Source organism: Pteropus alecto, unplaced genomic scaffold (genome assembly GCF_000325575.1).
Source record: "Pteropus alecto unplaced genomic scaffold, ASM32557v1 scaffold106, whole genome shotgun sequence".
NCBI classification, from domain to species: Eukaryota; Metazoa; Chordata; class Mammalia; order Chiroptera; family Pteropodidae; genus Pteropus; species Pteropus alecto.
In genome coordinates, this window is record NW_006442103.1 from 8,787,022 (window position 1) to 8,813,454 (window position 26,433).

At 43.4% G+C, this 26,433-nt stretch overlaps 1 protein-coding gene across 2 annotated transcripts in view; it reads left to right on the forward strand.

The window, feature by feature from the left end:
- The window catches only part of NTNG1 (netrin G1), a 287,105-nt gene extending 274,181 nt beyond the window's left edge, over positions 1-12,924 (forward strand). Inside the window, exon 8 of one of the 2 annotated variants that reach the window (XM_006919577.1) lies at positions 11,450-12,332. In XM_006919577.1, coding sequence (XP_006919639.1) covers positions 11,450-11,697 — 248 coding nt within the window. In that variant the 3' untranslated portion in view covers positions 11,698-12,332. Of the gene's footprint in view, positions 1-11,449 lie in introns of both variants that reach the window. The other variant, XM_006919578.1, reaches the window with a different exon arrangement.
- Positions 12,925-26,433: the final 13,509 nt, after the last annotated feature.

Sequence of the window (26,433 nt, forward strand, 5' to 3'; positions counted from 1 at the left end):
ATTTGGATTCTTAATGCTGAATATTGAAGGCCTGTAATATTGCTCCACCTCTCACTCGGAATGTAGACTATTTTGCAGATTTGTCTCCAGCACTGAACGGGACTGTGGATTGTCCTTCACAATCCTCATGTCGTTTCAAAGAAAACCAAATCCTTTTACTTGCATTCTGTGTGCCCATGATGGTCTGTCACTTCCGTCTCAGTAACAATTTAATTAGTCCCCTTCCAATTCAAAAAAATAGAAAAAAGTAACAAAGTTTCTTCGGGGCCATGTCTTTTTCACCATCATATTACCAGCAAGGCTAAGATGATGATAAAAGCTGATACATTTTTGCCTAATGAAGGGAATGCTTCTGATCACTTAGCTCACCCAGCCACCCTCGCTCGCTTCTTCCCCTCCCTCTAAAAAAATATTGAAGGAAGAAACCCAAAACGAGTCATTCTTTTCTGCTAACGTTCTCCATTATGAAAGCACGTATGGGGAGCCCTGACGAATCACGGTATACAAATTTTACATGTGTCCCTAGTTCACTTTCTCTCCTTTTCTTTGCCAAATATTTTACCCCTCCCTTCTCCCTTCATGATCTCATCTTATCTCTGCCTTATCATGCTCAGCAAATAGACTTACCTCCTACTTCCCGAAAACTAAAATGAGGCCATCAGGAAAAAGTTCTTTCCACTTCCTGCTCTCCAACCTTTAAGCTTTATGTCCAGCTGTAGCAATACCTATCATCTGTATGTCTGTCTGTCTTATCTATCTATCATCTATCTACTAATATATCCACCATTCAGAAAGAGGCAGAGAACAAAGGCAAATTTAATTTCTTCTTTAGTATTTATTGGGCATCTGTTCAGTGCCAGGGACGATGCTAAATATTCACGATATAACCACCACGAACAGGTCACAGATATGATGCAGACGTGTACAGGTAGAGCAGGTATGAGTCTCCCACTCACCTAAGTTGTGTAAAATACGTTTTCTTTAAGCTAAATCTGACTGTATGCCCCTCTGCTGAAAAGGTGGTGTGAAATTCAATCACAGTCATCCTTGTGGCCTGATGTTCAAGTGCAAAAACGTCCCCTCATTTGGCGTCAGTCGCCCGAGTTAACAACGACATGGCCCTCAGGCTCTTGATCTCTTTGGCTCAGGAGGCTCTGCTGGTTCCATCCACTTGAAGCTGCGCAGTCTTTGTCCCTGTCTCCAGGGACAACCTTATGATGATGGGATCGTGTAGGAACTCTTATGTCTTTGCTGAGATAATTTTTGTAGCTATTTTAGATAATCGGTAGTTCGACTATATATAGATAGATAGATAGATAACACGAATACTGAAATGTGGCAAAATTTGATCACATGATTCATGTCTTAACCAAATCATCTTTATTATCTCAGTAAAAGATACTTTTATATTCTCAAGTAGCAATTCTTTTTTATGAACATTTTCAATATCACCAAAGGACTATCTATCTATTCTAGGTAATTTGGAAAGGGGGAAAAGTATAAAGACGAAAATTAAAATAACTAAAATCACCTACCCTCCTACCAGCCAGAGATAAACAATGGTCCCATTCTGGGACAATTTGTTACGGTACTTTTGCTGAGGTTTATCTTGCATAAGGTATATGGAGAGGTACATGTCTGTACTCATGGTGGTCATGCTGGATAAACATTTGAACTGCTTTTCCCCCTGACACGAAGTCATGTACTTTGAGAGGATGGTTTATACCCCACTGTGCATCACCATTGTGTGTGACTGTGCCTCCCAATGAACACTGTCTTTCACCTTGGGCAATGGAGAGGAGGTTGCACCTTTTTATTAAACTAGACAAGTGCATTTTCTGAACCAGATGAGAAACCCTGTGATTTCTCTGCAAGGTTTTTATGAGCACCTTGCCTGTGCCTGTGTCTGAAGGTGTTGACCTAAATAGGATTTCAATACATCATTAATGATCGCTTTGGGAAAAGTGCCCAGCCTTCGGCTTGTGGGATTCTCAGTGAATTAATTCTTTCTCAGCATCAGCAGAGGCTCTTTTCAGGTTGCAAAAGCTGTAAACTTTGGAAGTGTTCGGGCAGTGCCTCTCGCTCCTGCATGAGAGTCACCTGTTGTCTCTCTCAGGCCGGCTGGGTGACTGCATACTGCAGACATAGGCTCCATCGAAATGAACGTCTCTTTTTAATGGTGTTTTGAGCAGTATTTCCTTTGATTAGACAAGAGCAAGTGTCACTCCCACAATCAGTGCTTTGATATTAGAGGAATAAGAGTAGGAAGGCTACTCTCTAATGTCAGAACCCGCTAGACCTGATTATACAGACATATCTGACCGCCCAGCTGACAGCTTCCACATTACTTCATGCAGCCCTTCAGCTCTGCTCCTTGGCCTCATCGCACTGAAACCAAGGAGGCTGAATGCTGTCACGCAAGGATCGTGCCACCAGCACCACTGTCCCCAGATGGCTGTACACACTGACAGGAGTGGAGACTGAGAGCAGGAAAGCGAGGATGTTTCTACTTGATGCCCCACCCTGTTTCAGTCTGGACCCTGTTTGCACCTAACTATCCCAGCCTCCATCGCAGGAGCCAAAGGTGGGCTGTGGGGCGGTAGAAGCAGGTCGCTGGGCTCCAGCTCAGCCCCTCCCTGCTATACTGCACATACACCTCTGTACACTGATTGGTACAGGAGAATGCACATTGAATGAGAATATGCAAGTCGCCTTTGAGAAAACGGTCACTGCCAGTCCAAGCTGACCTTGCAAGGCTTTGTGGCGTACACAGCAGTTGAAGACAAATATTCAAGAGCTGCACACTTGACCCCACGGTCTTTCAAGATTCATACTCACAGAGGACTGTCTTTGAGGGAGGACATTTTGCTCCCTTTTTCGCTTTAAGTACCTTGAATTGGTTAGGTCGTGATGACTTTGCTATTTTAACAGAGATGGGAATAAGCACCTCACTCTTCCATCACGGGCTTCCAGCACCAGGGGACACTGAGGGAGGTATCAATGGAATATACTAAGGTTGTGGTTTATATTTTTTAAAGCACCTCCACATCATTCACCTTGAAGCTTCCAACGACCACGAGGTGGGTAGATAGGACAAGTGTTATTACCCTTGCTTTAGAAGCGAGGAAAGAGGGCCACAAAGAGGTTAAACGATTTTCCCAAGTTCATGCAGCCCATTAACCGCAGAGACCAGACCTGAATCACAAATTCTTCCCATCAGCCCACCCCCTCAGGCTGTCAGTACGAGTGAAGGGGAAAACTGTCCCTGTTCCACGGGGCACCACGGAAGACCGATGGGCAAAACCAGGCACGTGAAAACAGCCACCTGAGTCATCACCAGGACGCATAAGTTTGGACAAGAAGCCCTACAGTCATCAAGTGTTTGATCAAAAAGAGGAGGAGTTTCTCACTCTTTGCCTTTGAAGACGATAGGCCTTCCACGAAAAAATTTTCATGCAAATTATAAAGCTCGAGCAAACTTTACAAATACCCACTTCGGACTCTTCCCTGGACCTTCTAGTTGTCACAAGGATGTAAGCTCCACAGGAGCAGCCGTATTGTCGATCTGTCTCACACGGTGTGCCCATTTTCTAGAACGGTGGCTGCTGGATGATGGACAGATGGAGAGATCGATGTCACTAAGTAGTTTGATGATATGTCCAAGGCCTTACAGCAAAGTGATGGCTGGTCAACTAGAACTCACATTTCATGACTCCTAATCAATGGTTTTTTTCCACTGCACCACATCACCGATCATGGCCAGATGTAAGTGAGAAAAGATGGGAAAAAATGCAATTAGCGTACCTAGAATTCCTCCAGAGGCCGTTAGGCATCAGTCTGTAAAGTTTCTTCCATACCTCAGGAGCTAACCTATGGGTTCAGTTTTATATCTTCCATCTCCCAACTTAGTAAAACAGCCGCCAAGGCTGAATAAATGGGTCATAATCCCAGCTTTTCATCTCCCTGTCACAAACTCTCAAATGCCTAAATCAGAACTGAATGCTGCACACATGCCTTTGTTATTAGCCTATTTGGTGGAGGTTATTCATTCTTTGACGTTTCTTTGAAAAGGACGGGAACAATTTGGAACACCGTTCCCTCAGCAATCCTGGGCTTGTTTCAGGTGGTGAAGGTAGAGGTCACTTTATTAATGCAACCATCAAGAAAGGCTGTCATGGTAACGTATTGCATCAGTTCCTTGAAGTGCAGGAGACAAAGCCAAAAAGAGAAACTTTCAAGTCTATAAATGCAGACCGAGCATTGCTCAAGCGTAGCAGCTCATTGACAGGGCGAACTTAAATATATAGCTTTGAACAAGACCCAAACAGAGAAAAGAAAACTTTCTTTTGGTCAAGTAATGGGTCATCATGACCATAACAGGAATAACTGACCCTTCAGGTGACAAAGGAAAGGAAGAACAGAACAAGTAGCAGCACTAAGTCGTGGCTGATGCCTCTTTGAGCACACGCCACCCAGCCCTTCTCCGGGTCTGCTTTTCGACGCCTTCCAGAAAGGACTAATGGAGAGCAAAGGAATCACAGTCTCATAATTCACGTTTTGACAGTAGATTGCAGTTTGAAAAGAGCAAATGGGTAAGACAGTCAAGAACCCTACAAAAATCAGGTTAAAGAATGGGATAATTTAGCTATGTCCCTGTGACTCTCATCATCGAAGCTACGAGATCAGTGAAAAGAAATGAAAGAGAGAAGAAGAAATGCTGCTCGCGCCCATTCTTTCACTGTGAAAATTTTGAGTGTTTTTATGGACTCATAGCAATTGTGGGAGCTTATTTATCTACTGTTGTGGCTTGCTTCCTGAAGCTGTGATCGGAGTTATTATAACACCTTGCTGATTTCAGCCTACCCATCAGGATCCCACACTTCATCTTTTAGCCACATGACTCTGTCTGAGGCTGACATTCATAGCATAACCTGATCCTATCAGAGGCCACAGATTATCTTGGTCACTCCATTTGAAAGTATTCCTAATATGGAAACATCAGGGGGCTCTATGTTGTGATATTAGATACACTATAGATGGATTATTTTAATCAATGGTAAAATGACCCTTTAGAATAGAGTCAAGCTATTATTAAAGTAGTATTAGCTTTTCCTATATCTAGGAATCATACTCTGTCATTAAAAAGAATTGTGTCTAGCAAATAATTTGCATCCAATACTGGATCAAGCACCATATAAGGGATTTCAAAATAAACCTTCCGTGCTTACTGAGATAGCACCCTCTTAGACTATCAATAACAATAAGGAGAGAATCAGGACATTCTTAATGTAAATACTCCATAAAATAAGTTCAGAGTTTTCCATTAAAGGCAGAGCCACGCAGGTGGGCAGGTAAAGAGAGAGTAACTAACTGCAGGCACACATTGGATAGAAAGTCATCCCTAGTTGGGTTTTTAATCTACAGCTATGTGCAAGATGACTCGGAGAAGAGGCCAGGCTTGTAAGTGAGTGTTTATCTTCTTGGCAGTTCTGTCAGCTAATGGAGGATGCCCGAATCCTTGTGTTTGTTGACCGGCATCCTGATGTTAGTGCAAGAGAGTGCCGTTGTAACTGCAGGTGCACATTGGATAGAAAGTCATCCCTAGTTGGGTTTTTAATCTACAGCTATGTGCAAGATGACTCGGAGAAGAGGCCAGGCTTGTAAGTGAGTGTTTATCTTCTTGGCAGTTCTGTCAGCTAATGGAGGATGCCCGAATCCTTGTGTTTGTTGACCGGCATCCTGATGTTAGTGCAAGAGAGTGCCGTGACTAAGTAGCTGTGTCTTCTCCGTGCCGGGAAGAGGAAGTGAGGGCACAGACAACACATCTGCCACTCCCAAACCAGACCTTCAGTATTTTTGGTTATATTTTACGTCTGAATTGAACGCGGTAGAACTAGAAGACGTGATACTTAGTGCTACTTATGAGACCTCGCCTAGCCACGCTGTGGTGTGTCAGCCGAGCAGCGGGTCAACACGACTGAAATCGACTGAGGGTCTGTGGAAGACTTATTTCTGTTATTTGAGCAGCGTAGAATACAGCCCTATGCACCACCATTTCCTGCGTTTCTCCTGATGGGAGGCATGGATTCCAGCTCTAGTTCTACCCTACATTGCTTTCAGTTTTCTCATCTAGAGTTTCTGAATTTGCCTCAAGTTCTGAAGCTGAATTTACTCTTTCTATCAGAACAAAGTAGAACCAATTCCATGAGGGCGATTTTGGTTCTTCTTATCCTTTAATTAATTGTGAGCAGGACTAAGAGGTCTGCCTTAGGTCCCAGTCTTCTGTATTTACACCCCCAGGAAGACCATCCACGCTTACCTTTCAACTTCTAGTACTTACCATTGACTCTAGTCCCCCTGGTCCCGCACCTGAAGACTCACTGTCTCTGATCTAAAATCACCGAGGTGTCTTCCTTCTCCCTTCCCCAGTATACATAAGGACAACTGCTTATCTTCATTGCTATGGCTGACACCCTGAGTCAGGCCTTCATCATTTTACCGCCAATATTAATCGAGGAGTCATTCTTTGTTGTGGGGGGAGTCCTGTGCATTGTGGGATATTTAGTAGCATCTCTGCCCTTTACCCACTAGAGGTCAGTAGCATGCTCTCGCTGGAGTTGTGACAACCTAAAGAAGTTCTCCAGATATTGTCAAACGTCCCCTGGAAGGCAAAAATCACGTCCTGTTGAAAACCAGTACTTTAGACTGACAACCAAAAAACCTCTATTAAATGTTAATTCCTCAAATTTCTCCAATCCTTTTACTGATTACTTCAAAATCCCTCTGCCATGTTCAATCAAGAACATGCAATGCTTATTTTGCATATGTCCTTTACCCAATTCAAAGTCCCCTTCCTCTCATACTCTCCCAGTCTGTCTGTTTATTCCTAGACACAGTCAGCTCCACCAGGAAGACGTCTATGATTAATTTTATACCTTCATATGATCACTGCATTTTGCTGACATCTCTTCTCAGGACCCTTTATGGTCTTTGTTTCTTTTACTATGGCCTAAGCATATTCTTCAGTGTTCTATCTCCAGTCTGCATTTCTACTTAATCTATATTCTGCCAGGATGCAGTCTTCTATTCTCTAGTCCCTTCACTCTTTGTAACGATGGCCACCATCAACCCTGCTCCAAATCTGTATCTCCTGGGTGACCTGTCTCCTGAACTTTTAACTAGTTTTCCTGCTAATAACAAGACCTGTCTCCTGAACTTTTAACTAGTTTTCCTGTCTCCTGAACTTTTAACTAGTTTTCCTGCTAATAACAAGACTCCTGCAGAAAAACCGACAGAACTCCAAGGTCGATAGGTCCAGAAAAGAATTCATTTCCTTCCTTTACCAAATTCTTCCTCCAATCTTCTCTTCTTAATAAATTACATTATGATGCACCCAAATACCAGAAACGGGAACCTCGGAATCTCTCTTGCCTAGGTGTGTCTCTTCTCTCTCCATTGCACTAACTAAGCCTAAGCCCATTCTATTGAGTTATCTGGTCCCCTTGCCTCCAGTCTGGTTTTTCCTCTGGTCTAGCCTCATCTTTTATTTCCCTTTAAAGCACCACCCTGCTTCCAGGTCTCTGACAGCTTCCCATTGCCTGTCATGCAAACTCTGCAGTGTTACGTGGAACCCTCGCAACCAGCCGCAGCCTGTCTTTCCAGTCTCCGTTTTCCCTTTGCACATCTATCATTCTAGCCCTGCCAGTCCATCCGTCATTCACTAACGCGCTCCGTGTGTCTCTCTTTCGGGCTCCAGCGAGAAAAGCGAAATCACACCAGGTATTTTAACAGAGAGAATTTATTAAAGGGAATGGTTAAAACAGGTGTTTTCGAATTTAAAAATGAGAGTCCACGGAAGTAACTCCGAGATAGTAACTGTGTAAGCAGGAAGCAGCTATCACTCTTGGGCTGAGGGATTACAGGGAAGGGGATGGGGTTACTAGAAACAAAACTTTGGAGGAGAGACCTCACACACCGGGGGCCTGTACCTCTGAGGAAGGGTCATGCCTAGCTGCGGCTAGTGCCTCTGACATGCTGAGTGGGGGCCCCTGAGAACTGGGGCTCAAACCTCCAGAGAAGGAACGCTGCCAGGTTGGTGCAGGAACCTCCAAGGGTGATACGAAGCTGGTTCTGAAGAAGCCGAGCTCTGAAAAACCAAATGCAACTGTTGGGATGAAGAGCCTTTGCTGGGGCGGTACGGTTAGGAAGAGCCAGAAACGCAAAAGGAAATCTCTTCTTCTTTCTCCCTTTCTCTGCTCCCTGCTTTCTCTGGTGTCCCCCGGGGGTAGAAGCCAGGAGACAGCGTGCAGGGTTCTGGCCTCAACGTCAGAAGAAAGGGTGGACTTAGAGTTGAGAAACGATTGCTTAATAACCAGCACGAGGCTCTTCATGTCTCGTTGCCTTTACTCATTCGGTTTCTGCAGCCACAATGCTCTTCCTGCGGTCTGTCTGATGCATGCCTCTGCTCAAGTACGATCCCCTTACTATGATCTCCCCCCAAGTAATTATTTACACCAACATCTGAGTTCCTCTGGCTGTTTGCAAATACTTCCTTTATAGGCCTTTTTTTTTTTTATTGTATCATAATTATTTCTGTATATGTTCATTTGTTTGTCTGTTTTCTGCCAAACTGTGAGTTCCTGTAGGGCAGGTAGCTTTACAACCATAAAATCGAGCCCGGCACACAACAGATATGCCGGTTGAGTGGGATGGATAGAATGGATAAGAGCATTTTAATGAAATAAATATTAGGTCATTTCTTGTATATATTTTATCTTCCCAACCAGACTTGAACTCCATAAGAACAGAGATAATGCTTTATATTTGTTTTATTTCTTTGTATTACTTAGTACAGGTTTCCTATGCTGAAGAAGAGCACAAATGATCATTGTTAACCACCTAGTTTATTCATTAAGCACCACAATTTTGGTTCAAAGTGATACGAAGATGGAGCATAAGTTTATGAATAGGGGGCAAGATCTGCAGTTAGGTTTAGATGTGTTTGTGGCACATGATCCCATCAGAGTGTTCTGAGCATGTGGTCGAATTCTGTGTCTGTTGAAAGAATAGCATAACCAAGAGACCAGGTCTTGGAGGAATTCTACAGTAATGAAACATATTTTAGGGTTTTTTTTTTTCCTCTTTATCTCTTACAGAAAATATATTCTCCCAATCCGTGAGGTTACATCTGTTCCTTGTGTACTTATTAAATTTCTCACTATCATCAACATCAACCAGTAGATTATTTAAATGTAGGAAAAGTATTGAATTTTAACTTAATCACCAACTTTTTGAAAAAAAGAAAGCTCTGTTCAACAACTGATTTACATTCAGGTCCAAGAAGAAGCAAAAATAGCTTTTTTTTTTTTTTTAAGGGGAGTGATATTTAATTAACTATTGATTTCTTCTCAATTATTCAAGGCAAGCAATTATCGATATTGATGAAATAGATATTTCCCTACCTCCGGTGCCCAAATGAAAGGAAATATCCCATTCAGCAATCTGCTGCCTAGAACAAGAAATGCTGAGAATCTTTAACTTAAAATGGAAACAGTTATTTGGATCTGTTTATTCCATGTTGCCCCAATTAAACAGATATTTCCTGAAGTGTAAGCAAAACAAAATCCTGAAAACCCATGTATGCTTTCCAAATGAACAGCAACCAAAAAAAGTGGGGGGAGGCGGGGAGGGGCACTTGTCACTTTTGACCATGATCTAAATACTCTGCATTTGTAGACTTGGCCTCCTGACTACAGTTCTTGACATTTTTAACCAGTACTCATAAAATACTATAATTCGGGTCTAATGCTCATGGTTTCTTAACCACCCAATGAGAGATCGTTTATGTAATCATTAGCTATATCATTTATAGCTGGAACACCATGTCCTATATTGAGATTTTGAGCCTGAAGGATTTAATGGGCCTTAATCGTCACTTCTAACATTTATAAGTAGCAGGTGTGGGTACATTTGAAAATTAGACCAATACTTTCTACAACCGTATTAGAAGTCACCAAGGAATTGTTGTGGAAAGTGGTAAAACAGGGCTCTTTTTAGGCCACTTTGTTATTAATTCTGTGAGCATCCGCCACACCATTCTTTCTCAGCTCATTTGCACACAGAGCGTTAGCATGTTTGTATTTAAGAAGCTTCTTTTGAAAGAGACTGACTACTGGACCTGAGTAATGGACAAGGCAACATTCTCTATTGAATTATTACTTGGGAGATGGGTTTTTCTTTTTTAAATGCTTTGCACTTATAGTAACATCAAGAGCGCGCACGTGCGTGCGAGTGTGTGTGTGTGTGTGTGTGTGTGTGTGTGTTTAATTCGTGTGGTGCCCCTGGGGAAATTTGACCTCAGCATTTTAAAAACTGAAAAATGTTATAATTTATAAAAAGCTTCTTTTTCTGCTCTGCCCCCACTACCCCTCCCAGAGTGAGTCTACATACTAAGTGCTTAAGCAGCATATGTCGCTGGGAAGTGCTCTTGGCTCTTTTACTCCGTGTTGTTGTTTTAATTTCCCTGGGTTCTATTTAACATTCTGCTAAATCAGTGAAACCTTGATTATCTCAAAGAATAGGAAACACGGAATTAATGAGGATCACCAGAATTTGGGGGAAAAGAAGAAATTATTAGAGATGAAAGTTTCATGACAGGGACTCCGAATGAATTTTAGTCTCTGGAATTGCTTGTCTTGATTTATTCAAACGAATGATGTTAATTGATGGACAGAGTGAAATTTTGGTAATCAGGGTTTCACCATCGCATTTACTTCCCAAATTTACAAGAAAATAATAGTCCTAATAGGATGTCAGGGGGGAAAGCGACTGCTCTTCCTCACACTCCTCCATTGAAACAGCTTTCTCTCTTCCGCTCTGGCTGCCGCCTGCCTGGAGCATGCTGCCTGTCCCCATCCGATCCCCTTCATCCCCATACTTCCTGGGTGGCTCCCGTCTGCATGCATGCAGAGGCCAGAATCACCTGCAGGGAGGGTGTCGCGCACCTCTTAGAGGTCCTCGGTCATTTTAGCACTACTGCTTTGCATCGTAATTACCATCACCTGGCTTCAAAGCTCTGCATTCTTGTATCAGGCACTTGTCCTTTAAAAACCTAGGAGGTCCTCACAGGTCCCAGTTCCATGACGAGAAGCTACCGCCACACCAGGAGTATTATGTTACTTCGTATTCGATAGCCTAAAATGGACAATGATAATATCCCAGGCTGCAGCAAAAAAAAATCTATATGGAAAGAACTAATGCGATGGAAACAAAGGCAGCAAACTACATTTGTTTGGAAATTGGAGTCCCACGCTTAGTTTGCGGCAGGGAGGGGCGAGCGCGAGATCGATAGAGATTTTTTTTTAAGCTGAAAACATGATGTACCAGATGAACTTAAATTGATTCTGCTTCTCCTCCCCGTGCCCCGCTCCCCTCCCCCCTCGTTCTGCAGCGAACGTCTGCGACAACGAGCTCCTGCACTGCCAGAACGGAGGGACGTGTCACAACAACGTGCGCTGCCTGTGTCCGGCCGCCTACACGGGCATCCTGTGCGAGAAGCTTCGCTGCGAGGAGGCGGGCAGCTGCGGCTCCGACTCCGGCCAGGGGGCGTCCCTGCAGGGCCCCCGGGCGCTGCTGCTGCTGCTGCCGCCGCTGCTGCTGACCGCTCTGCTGGCGACAGCCAGCCCCCTGGGGTTCTAGGCGGCGGCCGCTGCCGCCAGACGGGCCTGTGGCGAGGGGAAGCAAACAGGACGCGAGCCTTTGCAGCTCACATAGGGAACGCGCCCTCCGACACCCCCACTCAAACAGTGTGCGATCGACGAAGGCCTGACTGAACTAAGCCATATTTATCAGCCGTGGACAGCACATCCGAGTCAAGACTGTTAATTTCTGACTCCAGAGGAGTTGGCAGCTGTTGATAATAGCACCGCAGATCACATCGCCAGCTGCAGAGCTTATCGCCTATTGGTAAGGCTGCGACAGCCCCCCAAACAGGAAAGACAAAAAGAAAGAAAGAAGAAGAAATCAACCAACCTAAAAACATTTGCTACTCTTATACGCAGTGGCTCCAGTACCAGTTGGCCCAGTACGTGGACCAACCAACTAGGAGGCTCTTTGCTGGCAGTGCTTTGTGGGTCTAAGGACATCTGTTCGAGCTGCCATATTGGCCTGCCTCAGTCCCCGAGTCCCTTCCGACCTGTGCTTTAGTGAACGTTGCTCTGTAACCCTTGTTGGTTGAAAGATTTCTTTGTCCGATGTTAGTGACGCACACGTGTAACAGCTCCCTCCAGAAGCTCAAGCCAGTCGTACCCCGCATATCCTAGCAGCGCTGAGTCATCCCAGCCAGTGCGAGCGCACGTCCACTGTCCAAGAGCAGCATAGGGAAAAAAGAAAGTGTATCTATCCTTTTGTATTCAAATGAAGTTATTTTTCTTGAAATACTGTAATATGTAGATTTTTTGTATTCTTGCCAATTTGTGTTACCAGACAATCTGTTCATGTATCTAATTCGAATCAGCAGAGACTGACATTTTACTTTGTCCTCTTTGGTTCTGTTTTGTTTCATTGTGCAGAGATCTCTCTGTAAGGGCAATGAGCGTGCTGGCATCAAAGAATATCAGTTTACATATATAACAAGTGTAATAAGATTCCACCAAAGGACATTCTAAGTGTTTTTCTTGTTGCTTTAACACTGGAAGATTTAAAGAATAAAAATTCCTGCCTAAATGATTTCAGGAATCTGTATTGCAATTTCTTACGATGAAAGGAGCAGCCACCGAGCAGTGTCACACTCACTTTACTGATTTCCATGTGGACGGAATACATTCAGCTGACGAATTTGGTACCCAGGAAGATGGAATGATGTTCAGTAGCTTGGACAACTTCTGCAAAATATGAGACTATTTCCACTTGGGAAAATTATATCAGAAAAAAAAAAAAAAAAAAAAAAAAAAAAAAAAAAAAAAAAAAAAAAAAAAAAAAAAAAAAAATCTAAGTGATTGCCAAGATTATGCCAAAGCCTGTTGGCAGAGTATTAAGAGACTTTTATTTTTAAGTCATGCTATTTTCACAGATTGATATGATCGTGTGACTAGGGATGCTGATCTATGTATCTTTCCAAATACAGTGTTTACATAGAGAATCACAAGAGGCAACCTGGGGAAACCAGGGAAGTCGCAGGGAAAATGAATGATGAGCAATTTGACTTTGAATATATTCAGACTAAGTGTTTAGAGGAAATATCAAACATACAGCAGCTAGTAGACATAACTGCTGTTCCTGAGAATAAAGTTTGTTTTAAGTACCGCCCAAGGTGTAATAAATTCTTGTTTCTGCCTTTTATTAGGCCAATTATCGTGCAAGGCAGCAAGGGGAGGAGGGCGGGGGAGAACCATTGCAAAGTTTCCAAGTGGCTGAAACAGTGCGTGTTCCATTCCCAGCACACCGCTGTCCTACAGGCTACAAATGTGTTAGCGGCAGCATCTCCTGGAATCAAAAACAATTATCAGCCCAAGCCAGAGTCTTAAGGACAATGAAGTCCTACATGACTTGGTAGAGCAATAACCGCTGACAGCGTCAGGTCGGAAGCTTTCTTCCAGTCTGAATTCTTCCCCGAGTCGCCACTCCTTGCTGAAACGGGGCGGGGGGCGGGAGGGGAGGGTGCGAAATGTCTCCTGATAAATAACCTGGCTAAAAACTAGATGAAGGAACAGCGTGTCTTATTGGTTTTGTTCCCAGAAAAGCCAATTCAAAGAAGGCAATAAAAGGTAAACAGGTAATGCCTGTGCTGCCTGCCACCCCACGTCTGAGTCGATTGAATGTTTGTTATTCAAACCAACAGTCTCTTTTGATGGAAGAAATAAGAAAAGATGGAAATAAATTACAGCTCTGGCTTAGTGCCAGAGTAGCCAAACAGAAATTGGAGATTTACATTGGAAGTATAAACAGCAAATTATGTTCCAGGCTCACCAAAGAATACACGTGAAAAATGCCAATAACATACAGAGTTTGAGATTACTTATAATGAGGTGGATTTCTAATAGTAAAATTGGAATTTAAGTTGTCTTATCGTTTATTAGCATAAACCAAAGGCAGACTGTGTTATTTCTAGCCACGAAGCACTTTACCATTATCCTCTCATGGCTTTGTCACAATGCTCAGGAATCGGACTGCACATTTCAATACCTGGGATTCCAAAAGTTAATTCTAAAATTTAATGAAGGCCTGATCTAAATCAGTTCATCTGCATTTTATCTTTACGAGGCTATAAGAATCTAAATTGATGAGGAATATCTTGCGTTCAGTGTATTTAGATATAGTTTGCTGAATTTCCTGAAGTGATGTGATCTTGCTTTTAATAAAAATTCACTTTTAGGTATATAATCAATGGAAATGAAATGTTCTTTTTAATCTGGATTCTCAGATCCCTCCGAAAGTGTGTTCTTTTGAAGAAACCCCAACTCAGTGAATTTCATCTGCTGCTTTCCAGCATTTTTGCAAAGCTGGTTTCATCTACAATATTATGTCTTAAGAAAGGACTGGGCTAAAAAGTGGATACTATGTTTTTCACATAGTTAAGGTTCTAATTCTTGCACGGTCTCTACTTGATTAACCTTTAAGGTGAGTTAATATAGTCTTGTATATGAGCTAGTCTATCGAGTTCATCACCAGTAAGCGTAAGACTTCAAAGAAATCTTTGTCCAATGGTCCAGCTCCATGGATAGTGCTGGTGTTTATAGGAAAGTGATTAGACTGCCCCACCGTGATGTGGAAGTGATTTATTTCCCACTCCGTTCACAGCCCAGGGGAGTAACCTCAGCCCCAGTAAAGAGGGGCCCTTGCCTAGAGAGACTCATTCCGATCCTCCTACCACTTTGTCTCAGCAGCCAGGAACCTAGATTCCCTACCCAGATGTTCTCTGCCCACTTTTAGAGAGTATGTCCACCTCTTCTGGGGATCCAAACACCTGAAGGCGGGCAGCATCGTGAGCGCACATCCCTGGGCGCAGGGGGTGGCAAAGGGTGAGCATGTGTGGGCAGATTAGTGACCTGAGCCTAGGAGGACACACTGGGGAATTCACAAGTGAGTGAGACTCTAGAGACCCCTTGCAGTGAAAACCAGAGCTCAGGGATGGGAAAAAAAAAAAAAGAGCTGAAGGTGGAGAGATAGACGAGGGCCGCCTCGGGGCCAGGCTTCAGTACAGAACTCTGAGCAGTCTAAGATTCTAAATCTGCACCTGGGTTTCCGATTGTCACGAAGGCGTTGGTGTCAAAGTAGCAGGATGGAACATTCTTTATTTAACACTATGTTAGCTTGATGTGTAACTTTTAAATGTTTAGACATATGGCCTATCGGCTTTCATTGGTACTTCTGTCCCGGTCCCTGCTTGATGACTCTCCCTGGACATGCCCTTGAGATGCCCTTGAGTCGCATCACTAAGGTGGCACAGATCACCCAGGTAACATAAGGAAAGGTCTTGTTGGAACGTAAGAACTCTGGGATGCATGGGGGTGGCTGTGAGGAAACCCTGAAATCAGATCTTTTGTCCCATCACCTTCATTCTCCATCAATAACCCAGTATCACTGGGATGGAAAGACCCTGTATTCGGACGTGGGTGCTCTGTGCTACACGGGAAGTGGGTCATTGCACTTCACCTGATATTAAATACTCAAAAAATACACGTTTAACAGTTTCTCTGCTCACAGAATTGGGGAGAATATCCTGGGAATTTGAACTACATGTTCTATATATTTACACAGAGGGCTCTGTGTTTATGAGGGTGCAATTTAAAGCTTTGGGTTCAGAAATCTGAACTAGAATTCCTTACCCACCATTCTTATTCTTAGTCGTTATTGCTAGGGATGGCAATGGGAGCCTCATCTTAGAACAATGTGAATAACCAGGCAAAACTCTAGGATTGCTTTTTTTTTTTTTTTTAAGAAAATCCAAATGGACAGCCTTAACAATATACAAGAATGAAAAATATAGATAAGGAACACTCCCAGAGTTTTGATCTAAATGTCTGATTGTAAACAACTCTTTACCTCAGAACTAGATCCTAATCAATTTTCTTAAGAAATATCAAATGTTGGTCAGGCACAAATATTGCAACGGTTCATGTAGAAGAACTTTTTATGTTCGACTATATTTTATCATTTTTTACACTAAAAGTAGTTTTTCCCTTTAGTTAGCTAAAACAGGTACCAAGAAATTCCCAACATAAACTGCACAGAAATATAATACGATGTCAGAAAGAATTAAGAATGCCGACTATCATATTTTGAATTTTCAGCAACAATCTTGGGAACAGAGAACTTCTACCCTTCACAACACCTGGCAAGGTGTGACTCACATATGGCCATCTTCGTTTTGTATCTGAAGATCAAATAACTAAGAAATAGACATATATCTTACATAAATCATTATTGCATTTAACTAGAAATGAGAAAATAACATCTGTGAAAAAAATATTAACATTGAAAAAAATGAAGTTATTCGAGATCTATTATGGCAGAAAAATTTTCCCCTAATACATTGTAGACTAGGTTCTGAAATAAGTCTACCAAGAAGACATACTGATTTTAGGGGATGTTGTTTAGATTTATATAATTGAGCATTTAACAAATGCTGAAATCTTCCCTCTGCCTTCTCCCATCACCCAAGAATTGTTAACTGATGGAGGAATTAAAATGTAGTAATATTAAAATGATGCTGTTTTTATTAACCTGAAATGATTGATACCTGATAGATTGGACCATTTTCCCGCAAGACCTAATTGTGTTAGCAGTCAAGACCGGCTGAAGCAAACTACAGAGAATTGGAAGTAAAAATAATACCCATTTTCTTAACCTAGTCCCATTTTTTCAGAGGCATCTCTTTAACTATTATTTAATTAGTGAACTATGAATTCTCTGGCGGGAGGGGAGAGGTGAGACTGACTGGAAGAAAGAAAAAATAATTACTACCCCTCCTACATCTGTCTGAATAGACTCAAATTCCTACGTGACAAGAATGTGTCAAGTCACGTCAGAGTCGTAGTGTACCACGGTGTGTATCCTCGAGCCTCCCTGCCCAGATGGCACCACATTATAGCTTTGCTCTTACAAGGGGCAGTCATTCTAATCTAATAAAAGAAGGGAAATGGCAGAAAAATCACACACCGGAAGTCCTGTTAAGAATAGGTGATTCTTTTTGCTCCCGGCAGGCTAGAACATAATGTCATTTTCGTTTGTTTGTATTTGCGCTCTGAAGGAGGGCCGATCCTGTGGGGGAATGGTTTTCCCTCTGCCAGTGTGAAGCACAGCAAGAAAACGTTTTCCAAGGAAACAGCATTTTGCTATTTACCAGTCATGCCTATACCCCATGAAGCCCTGAGTAATTGTTTTGGCTTTCGTGGTGTGATAAACACCTGAAGGCAAAGAGATTAGTGTCATCACTCTCCGTCTCCTTTTCTCTCCCTTTGGAGAAAAAAAAAAAAATAGGTCCAAATATAGGATGGCGATGTTTGCAAGAATCTTTCAGTCAGTTGATGCCTAATTATGAAGACCCCAGCTAAATATTTAGTTTATGAAATTAATAGTGTGACGAGTATTGGAGCTGTTTTATAACCACTTAAACTCGTGTTTACATCCTGTGTAATTACAATTCATAATTGGGAAGGCAGTCAGATCTTATGCATTCTGATCAATGGTTCTCATTCTGTCAGGCTCAGCACAACACGTTACTGTAAGTGACTCTTAAAAATGGGGCTTCCACACCTAGAGTTTGAACCAGGGGAGGGTACTGAGGGGTTCTGGCAGTGAAGCACTTTAAATGATGTGTACAATTTTGTATACATATGACTTTTTTTTTTTCTGGGCAGAGGATCTGTTATACGTTCTCTCTTTCTTTAAATGTACAAAAGGCCTAAAAATGTAAGGATGACTGCTCTAAAACCCAAGATTAAGATTTACCCCAAACGGTAGAAGCTCTCTTTAAATAACGCGTGGCTGACAGGCCACGTGTGAAAATAAAGCACCGGTTTTCCAACCATCAGCTCATTATTCGTTTCATACCGACCTTATCTCGCCTAAGCCGCTAAGGGCATCTATATTCCCTTTTGTAGATATATGTTGTAATACGTTTATGATTGTTCTGGAAGCCAGGCATGAAGCAAAAAAGAAAATGGCCCAGATCAGGAGTGTAGTGTGAGTGCCAGATAATCAAAATGCCTTGGGGACTTTGGCGTCTTTATCGTGGCAGCGTGTGAACCCGATGGAGACTCACACGCACTGCGTCTCTGGCTCAGTCTGCGTTTGAAGGATAATGGTTCCAATAAAGGGTCCCAAATAAAGCTTTTGGGAGACTCTCTATTTCTAAATAATTTAAATATTTGCATTAATAATTTGATAATAAAAGCCTCATATCTCATAATTAGTTCCGATTAAATGATAACTAAATTTTGGCAATTGGATATACACCATTTTTCATTCAATCCACATATGTCCATATTTCCATGTAAATTCTCCTTTTAATGCACAGGAAATATTTTCACGTACGATCACATGACTGTGTTATTGGCAGTGAGGGCTACCTCTAATTAAAGGCAGACAGCACTTGATTGATTTGAGACTTGCTGATTAGAGGACGTTACCACATAACTTTCAGTCCCTCCCCATTAGTCAGGTTCTGTCACCTGAAATATGGTCAGACTCTGAAAAACTCTGAAATAAGGTGGCTTCTGATGCTCTGTTCTCAAGTTTGTGAGAAGCACAACCCACTCTGATTTCTCTATTGCAGATGATGTGCTAGAAAGGGTTCGAACTGTTTCTTTCCCACACTTGTCATAAAATTTTAGAAAATGAAATGTGAGACACTGGAACGCACTTGGATTGAATGACACAAAGTCATTTTCTTTATGGCTAGTTTGTTTCCTTTTTATGGCTATTCTAGGTAACAAGCATTAGATCAGGAGCAAAGGTCTTTCTAATTGTCTTTACGGTTTCCTGAGTTGTGAGTACTATTCTGACTATTTGGGAGACTTTTCTACATTCTCACTCTGTTCTCTAGACCAGGGGTCCCCAATTCCTGGACCGCGGACAGATAGCCATTGTGTCCTGTCAGGAACCAGGCCTCACAGCAGGAGGTGAGCAGCGGGTGGTGGGTGGGCGAGCCAGTGAAGCTTCATCTGTATTTGCAGCTGCTCCCCAGCACTAGCATCACCACCTCAGCTCCGATTCAGATCATCAGGCCTTAGTTTCTCATAGGAGCACTGGCCTCTGGTGCCAAAAAGGTTAGGGACTGCTACTCTAGACCTGTGCAATCCCAATTGGTAGCTACTGGCCACCTGTGGCTACTGAACGTGAGAATGTGGTTAGTCCAATTTGACATGTCCTAGGAATGTAAATTATTTACTGGATGTCAAAGTCTTAGTACAAAACAAACAGGAAAAGAATGTGAATTATCTCTTTAATAATTTTCAGATTGATTACATGTTGGAATGATAATATTCTGAATATACGAGGTTAAATAAAACATCTTAATAGAATTCATGTTAACTGGTTCTTTTTGCTTTTGTGATGACGCCAGAGTTTCTTTTCATTACCTGTGTGGCTCACACTACATTTCTATGAACAACACTGCTCTAGACAGCTAATTTTCTCATCTAGAAAATGGGGCTAATAGTATTCATTCTCCAGAGTTAATGTGAAAACCAAATTGAGCTAATGAACATGAAATTGCTTGGTAAATTATAAAATGTAGGAAGAGTCTAAAGTGCTGATGTCTGTGATGGTGATGATCATGATGTTCCACATTTCCAGATTTTTCTGGAAAATTTCAGCCAGAGGTCTTGCCCTAACTTCCTCTAAAAGTGCTCTGGGACAGTGAATGCAAAACTTTTGAAGTTCTGAATGTGACACGAACAAGGAGCTTATGTTAGCAACAGTGTCAACACGGAAATCACTAGTGCTGATAAAAATTAAAGCCATAGAAACAATACAGCTGATCTTTATTAAAAGCCTTGAGCCAGCTTTAAAAAAAAAAAGTATTTTTGCCATCTTTTTTCTAAATAATATACTGCACTTCTATTAATGCAGCTTATGGGCACATTATTGACTTACGGTTTTCTTCCCATAAACTTAATTGCTTCTGATAAGTTATGTGTGTGTACAATGAATGAGAGATGGCAAAATGTGACTCGGCAGCAGCAATTCAGTGGACGAAGGCAAAATGTGAGTCAACGATGTGTGCGTAAGGTTGCGTGATAGAGACATAGCATTATGATGCAAAACGTGTTGGGATTCCTATAGTTGGATTCCACTGTTGACCCTCTCATTAATTTAAATTAAACCTACTTAAAAGATGATTTTCATGAAATAACAGTTCTGTTATCTCTTCACTCCACTGAATAGTCTTTCGGGATAAATTGTTCACTCCACAGCCCTGGACCCAAAACCCACCTCCACATCATCCCCAGTATACCATGAAGCCTGAAAACGCCCTGCCCATTATCATCTTCTTGACTTTCTTGACCCATGAAAATCCTATCCCAAGCTAAGTTCCACCTGCCCAAGAAGCTTTGCCAAATCCCTCTCACTACTTCTGCTCATGCCTAATGGTTTGACTCATCACTTAGTTCTTGCTGGACGTGATTTATCTGTGTTTACTTGTTATCTCTCCTACAAGGTCATCACTGTTAACACTAACACACACACAGACACACAGACACACACACACACAGAAGACCTTGCATATAATAGGACTCTATACATTTATTCACAACTACGTAGTGAGCACTTATTACGTGCCAGGTACTCAATAATTGAAGCAAAAGAGTCTAAGACAAAATGGAGTGTGTATGCCTCTTAGTACACTTAAATAATGCAATTTAAGTAAGTTACTGTATTTAAGTAATGTAAATAAGAACTGAAATGAACTGAATTCCCAAAGAGAAAATGTGTGGACATTAAAGACTTGCAGCTCGAAATCCCATTTTAAATACATCAGGGAAGTATTCCTAATTAAAACGTGTGGTGTATGCTTCCTAAAAAGCAAACGGTCCTTCGTCGGGTCATCAGTGTATCCCAGCCTACCTTTCCTAATTTCAGAGTTTGATATATATATCACCTTTTCTTAAAATAGAAACATCTGTATTCCTCAATCTTTGTCATATTTGCCCTTGAGCAAATCGTTCTCAGACCTGAGCGTGCATCCGGATCACCGGGAGGGCTTTAGTGAAACAGCTTGCCCGAGCCGGCTTCCAGAGTTTTTGATTCAGTAGGTCTGGGGTGGAGCCTGAGGGTTTGATTTGTTAACAGTTCCCAGGTGAGGTTGATGCTGCTGGCCCAGGTGTCTCCCTTAGAGAACCATTGGTTTAAACTGATCACAAACCTCAGCACAGTTTCTGGAGACGCTCACAGGACCTCACCCAAGTCCGCTGCCTTGGGGTGCTGCTACCTAATGCTGACATGGGAACCATGATTCTTACCCCACAGGGTCGTGGTGAGAATTAAACAATAGAATGTCCACGAAACTGTCTAATCTGAGGTTCACATTCAGGAAATGGGAGTTGAAACCACACAGTTTCAATTTAGCCATAAAATAAGGCAAAGGCATTTATTTCATCAGATTCTCCCACTCGAGCAATTCTAGCTGTTAGAAATTCTGGTCTCTAACTTCAACTGATTTCACTGATGGAATGACAAAATAATAGGATCTTATAGTTGACAAAAACTTTAGAGATTTTCTGGCATGAGCAGTTAATCATTTTGGACCAGGTAAAATGTCCAACCTTTTTTGTTGACTTTCTTGATTCAATAAAGCAATCAGAACAATTGAGCTGGTTGCTACCATTCCTCAACTTGAATATTTGGTTTTCCCTAACTTGAATTATTTGGCTGAAACAAGCTACATCCAGACTAAAAGAATAATTGAAATGAGATTCTCATTTTTCTTGTCAGCTCATGGTCGTAGCTTCCACACAGAAGCTCTAAGGCCCGGCAAGATCCCACTTAATGAAAGCCCAGTTCCTTCTAACTCCAGCTTCCCCACTAACTTGCTCTGTGGCCTCGCTCTGTGATGTTTCTCTACCCACTAGAAGGGCTCGAGGGAATGTAAATGCAAAGAACCAATGATCAAATATTAATTTCAAAGCCCGTGGTAAAGAGAGCATAGCGTGAACAGTGCCGCTTGCCTAGCAGAGAGTCTGAGCAGCACAGCTGAGATCTTCCAAAGGATTTGAGAACAAAATTTTGCAGATAGAATGTATCTTGAGAATAATGATGCATGTCACTAATAACCTAGTGCTAAGTTATAAGCCTAAATTGGAGACTTTGCAGAAGAATACGCAGCCTCTGTAATTTCCAGTTTGGTATAATAATATGGAAATGGCTTTCGGTGCTGGGATTGGATCAGCCTAAATGAGCTGGAATTGATAGCTGCCTGTAATACTAGGGCCAGGAGAGAGTAATCACGTTCATGTCCTTACTGACTTATCTAGGGCTCTCCAGACGTGACAGTTTTAAGGAGTGAGCCTTTAAATGTGTTATGGAAAGGCACTACACTATCCTGCAGGGCCGAGCGGATACTTCTAAAACTGCCTCCGCAAGAATACGGAATGGGGAGTCTTCTTTTCAGAGAGGAAAAGGGCTTTTGTCCCCCGACCCCTGAAAAGTGAAAGGAGATGGTAAATTCAGAAAACAGATGTGATAAAGCACGGAGAAGTTAGCTCTCCCATTCGGAGGCCCCCAAGCCCCAGAGTCACTTCTCCTGGAAGTGACAGCCTTCCAGAAGTCAGACACCTGTACCCTTTTTGAGGGGACAACACAATGGACGTTCAAAGACAAGGCAGTTACACTCACGATTAAAATGCTAAAACAGCAAAATTTGAAGCTCGAGGTCTGTGACAGAGGAAATAACAGAGCGCCTTCAGTTTCTGTATTATAGAGCATCTCAAGTATTACCCAACAATCGATGGTCACTAATGAACCATCACGGCATGAATAAATCGTCAGGAATGGTGGCACAGTGGCCAGTCTATCCTTCAGTTTCTGTATTATAGAGAGCATCTCAAGTATTACCCAACATTCGATGTCACTAATGAACCGTCACGGCATGAGTAAATCGTCAGGAATGGTGGCACAGTGGCCAGTCTAGATTAGCCTGAGTAGAATCAAGCTCGACGAGGTCTTCGTAAGGCATAGGAGACTCCTCACTCTCCGGTCTCAGCCTCGGCAACTTGTCCTCCTGTGTCCCAGCTGCGTACCAGTGATGGCAATTCCCTGAAGACACCGGACTCGGAAGCTCTATGTGCCTCTGCATCTGTTGTCCCTTCTGTCCCTCCCCCGCTGCCCATCTAGTGAGCTCAGCCATCAATACCCAGTCGAAGTGCCTTCTTCGTGATGCCCTGACCCAGTTCGTTCCCGCTGCTGCATAACAAACCACCCGGAAAGTTAGTGGGGTAGAACAAGGGTGGCTTGTCTCTCCTCCGCAATGTCTGGCACCTCTGTTTGGGGTGACTCAAATGACAGAAGACTGGGAGATCTACTCCCAAAGTGGTTTCTTCACTCAGACGTCTGGCATGTCATTGAGAATGGTTGAAGGCGAGCTCAGTGGGGACTGTCAACCAGGGTGCCTCCACGTGGCCTTAGGGGAGTCAGACTTCTCATAGGGAGGCTCAGTATTCCATTGAACCAGATGGAAGCCAAATTCAGAAAACACATAGTGTCGCTTCTGTCACATTCTATCACTCAACGGTCACAAGCTAGTCCAGAGTCATGCAGAGGGGACACAGACTCTGCCTCTCTTTGGGAGAAGTGTCAAGGAACTCAAGACCTTGTTCCCTCTCTGACCCCTCGCAGGTAGGGTGGTACTTTCTCCTTTCCCCACCCTTGTACCTTGTACTCTATCAGCACCCACTTATGGCTGTGCCGTGTGGCTGTGTGTCACACCGGCTTCCGCATTAGATACCAGACGCCTGAAGGCATTGTCCCTGTGGGGCCTGGCCAAGCTCACATGAGATATTGAATCAAAAGTGCTGATGAGACCCCCCCGATCATGGCTCGAACGGAGCATCTGTTTTCAGTGTGGGTTCTGAGCAGAAAGTCCTCCACCAGAGGGTCCGTAACCACCACCACCCCGCCCCCAGAGCAGCCCCGCTGAGCCCTGTGGAAGAGCCTTGTTTGTGAGCTGGGTTGGGGGGGCGCGGCAGCGGGGAGCACAGACCTCCAGTGAGAGACCGCATCAATGGCCACAGCCCACAGCCTTTCCAGAGGCAAGTCATCAAAGACGAAGGCCAGCAGTGATCAAGCGGAGGGCTCCGGGCGCGGAGGAACACTTGGGGTGCAGAGGCCTCGGGAGACTGGAGGCGCTCAGCCCCGGCTCTGCGGACACCCCTCCGCTAGCTACAGTCAGGCCTGGCTTCAGCCTGGAGCAATGGGATCCTGATATGAAAAGCATTTCTCTCGGAAGCTCATCTCATCCCAGGGGTCAGGGTCAAGAGTCTGTCATTCTAGGAAACAGTTTCCCATGTGTTATGGACTGAATTGTGTCCTCTCAAAACTCATATGTGGAAGCCCAAACCCCCCAGTGTGACTATATTTGGAGATGGGCCTTTAAAAATTAAACAGGGTCATAAGGCTGGGGTCCTAATCCAATAGGACTGCTGTCCTTATAAGGAAGAGACACTGGGAATGCATACACAGAGAAGAGGCATGTGAGGCCATCTGCCGGCTGAGGAGAGAGACCTCAGGAGAAGCCAGCCCCGCCAGCACCTTGATCTGGGACTTCCAGCCTTCAGAACCGTGAGGAAATAAATGTCCGTTGTTTCAGCCACCCGGTCTATGGCATTTCGTTACAGTGGCCCTAGAAAACTACTATACCACCTATAGACCTGAATTTAAGAAAGCAAAAGAGGCCCCTAGTACGTTCATTCCTTCACCCTCCAAATTTTTGTGAAGGACTCATTATGTGCCAGGAATAATTCTGATCGAGGGCCAGGACTCTCACACAGTAGTTGGGGGGTGACTGACAAATGCACAGAGAGGACTTGTCAGACGGTGACACATGACACAAAGACAGAGTATTGGTAGGGTGATGCCACCTGAGATAGAGGTAAGATGTCATGACAAAATGACATTTAAGCAGGAACCCAAATTAAGCGAGGAAATGGGCACGACCAATATCTAGGGGAGAAACATCGCAGACAGGAGGTACAGCAAAGACAAATAACAGGAGGCAAGAGCATGTCTGAGGGGCCACGAGGAGTGAGAACCGCTGAGCAGACTGGGACGGGGGAGAGGGGCAGATGGGAGAGTCAGAGCCCATCTCGTCTTTAAAACTGATGCACATTTGTAGACTTCATATAAATGTTTGAGGGCGGATTTCTGGTGCTCGTAGGAAATACAGCAAGGCACGTAGCTCTCGTCTAGGATTCTATCTTAACGCGTCTTACTTCTGTGTTGCAAGTTACACGAAAATTCAGCAAATCACATCAGAAGTGTTCAGAAATACTTGTGAAATAGATGAATTCATGACCACTCGGATTAACTGACTCAGGAATAATGCATCCAGACTTTTTGAACAGTCTCGGCTTTGAGATATTGATATTTATCAGACCATCTATGCCAGGTTTTGATCAGAAATTATTATCAATAAACTTTACAGAGTGGCCTGTATTTCCTCCATAATCAAAGGAGAAACTTTGCCAATGCTAGAAATTTGTCCCAGGAAATATTGAAAGTTTATGAACTAGAACTACAAGCACCCGCCAGGGCTGTCAAAGACACAGCTAATCTTGCTGTCAAAGACACAGCTAATCTTGCTGTCACCCTCCTCTGCCACTGTCATCCCAGCCTCTCCCTGGAACCCAGCTGTGTCTGGTAGCCTATGGGACATCCACCGGGATAGCTAATAGGAGCACTCATCCAGTATGTCTAAAATACCAAACTCTCAGGTGCTCACCTCCTCCAACCCCTACCTGTTCCTCAGCTTTCCCATCTCAGGTCGTGACACCACCCTTCACCCAGCTTCTCAGACTCTAAAGCCTGGAATCTTCTGTCTCCCCCACAGATCCAGGCAGCAAGCCCTTCCAGCTCCCCCTTCAAGTCACATCCCAAATGCGGCACCTCCCTCACCTGGTTGAGGGCAATAGCGTCTTTACTGGTTTCTTTCATCCTCGCCTCCTCTGCCCATCTTCCCTGAGCAGGCAAAGCGACCCTTTAAGTAAGAAAATATGATCGAATCCCTCCTTGGCTAAACCCACCAATGGCTTCTCCTCATATGTAGATTAAAGTCCAAAGGGATCCCAAGGGCTCACAAGGCCCCATGTGAATAGCCCTCGGCTCTGTCTCCACCGTAATTTCATCCCCCATCACCCCTCACTGACCTCGCCTCAGACACACTCTGCCTTTCCGTCAAGTACACTCTGCTTCAAGCCTCTCTCCTCGCCGTTGCCTCTG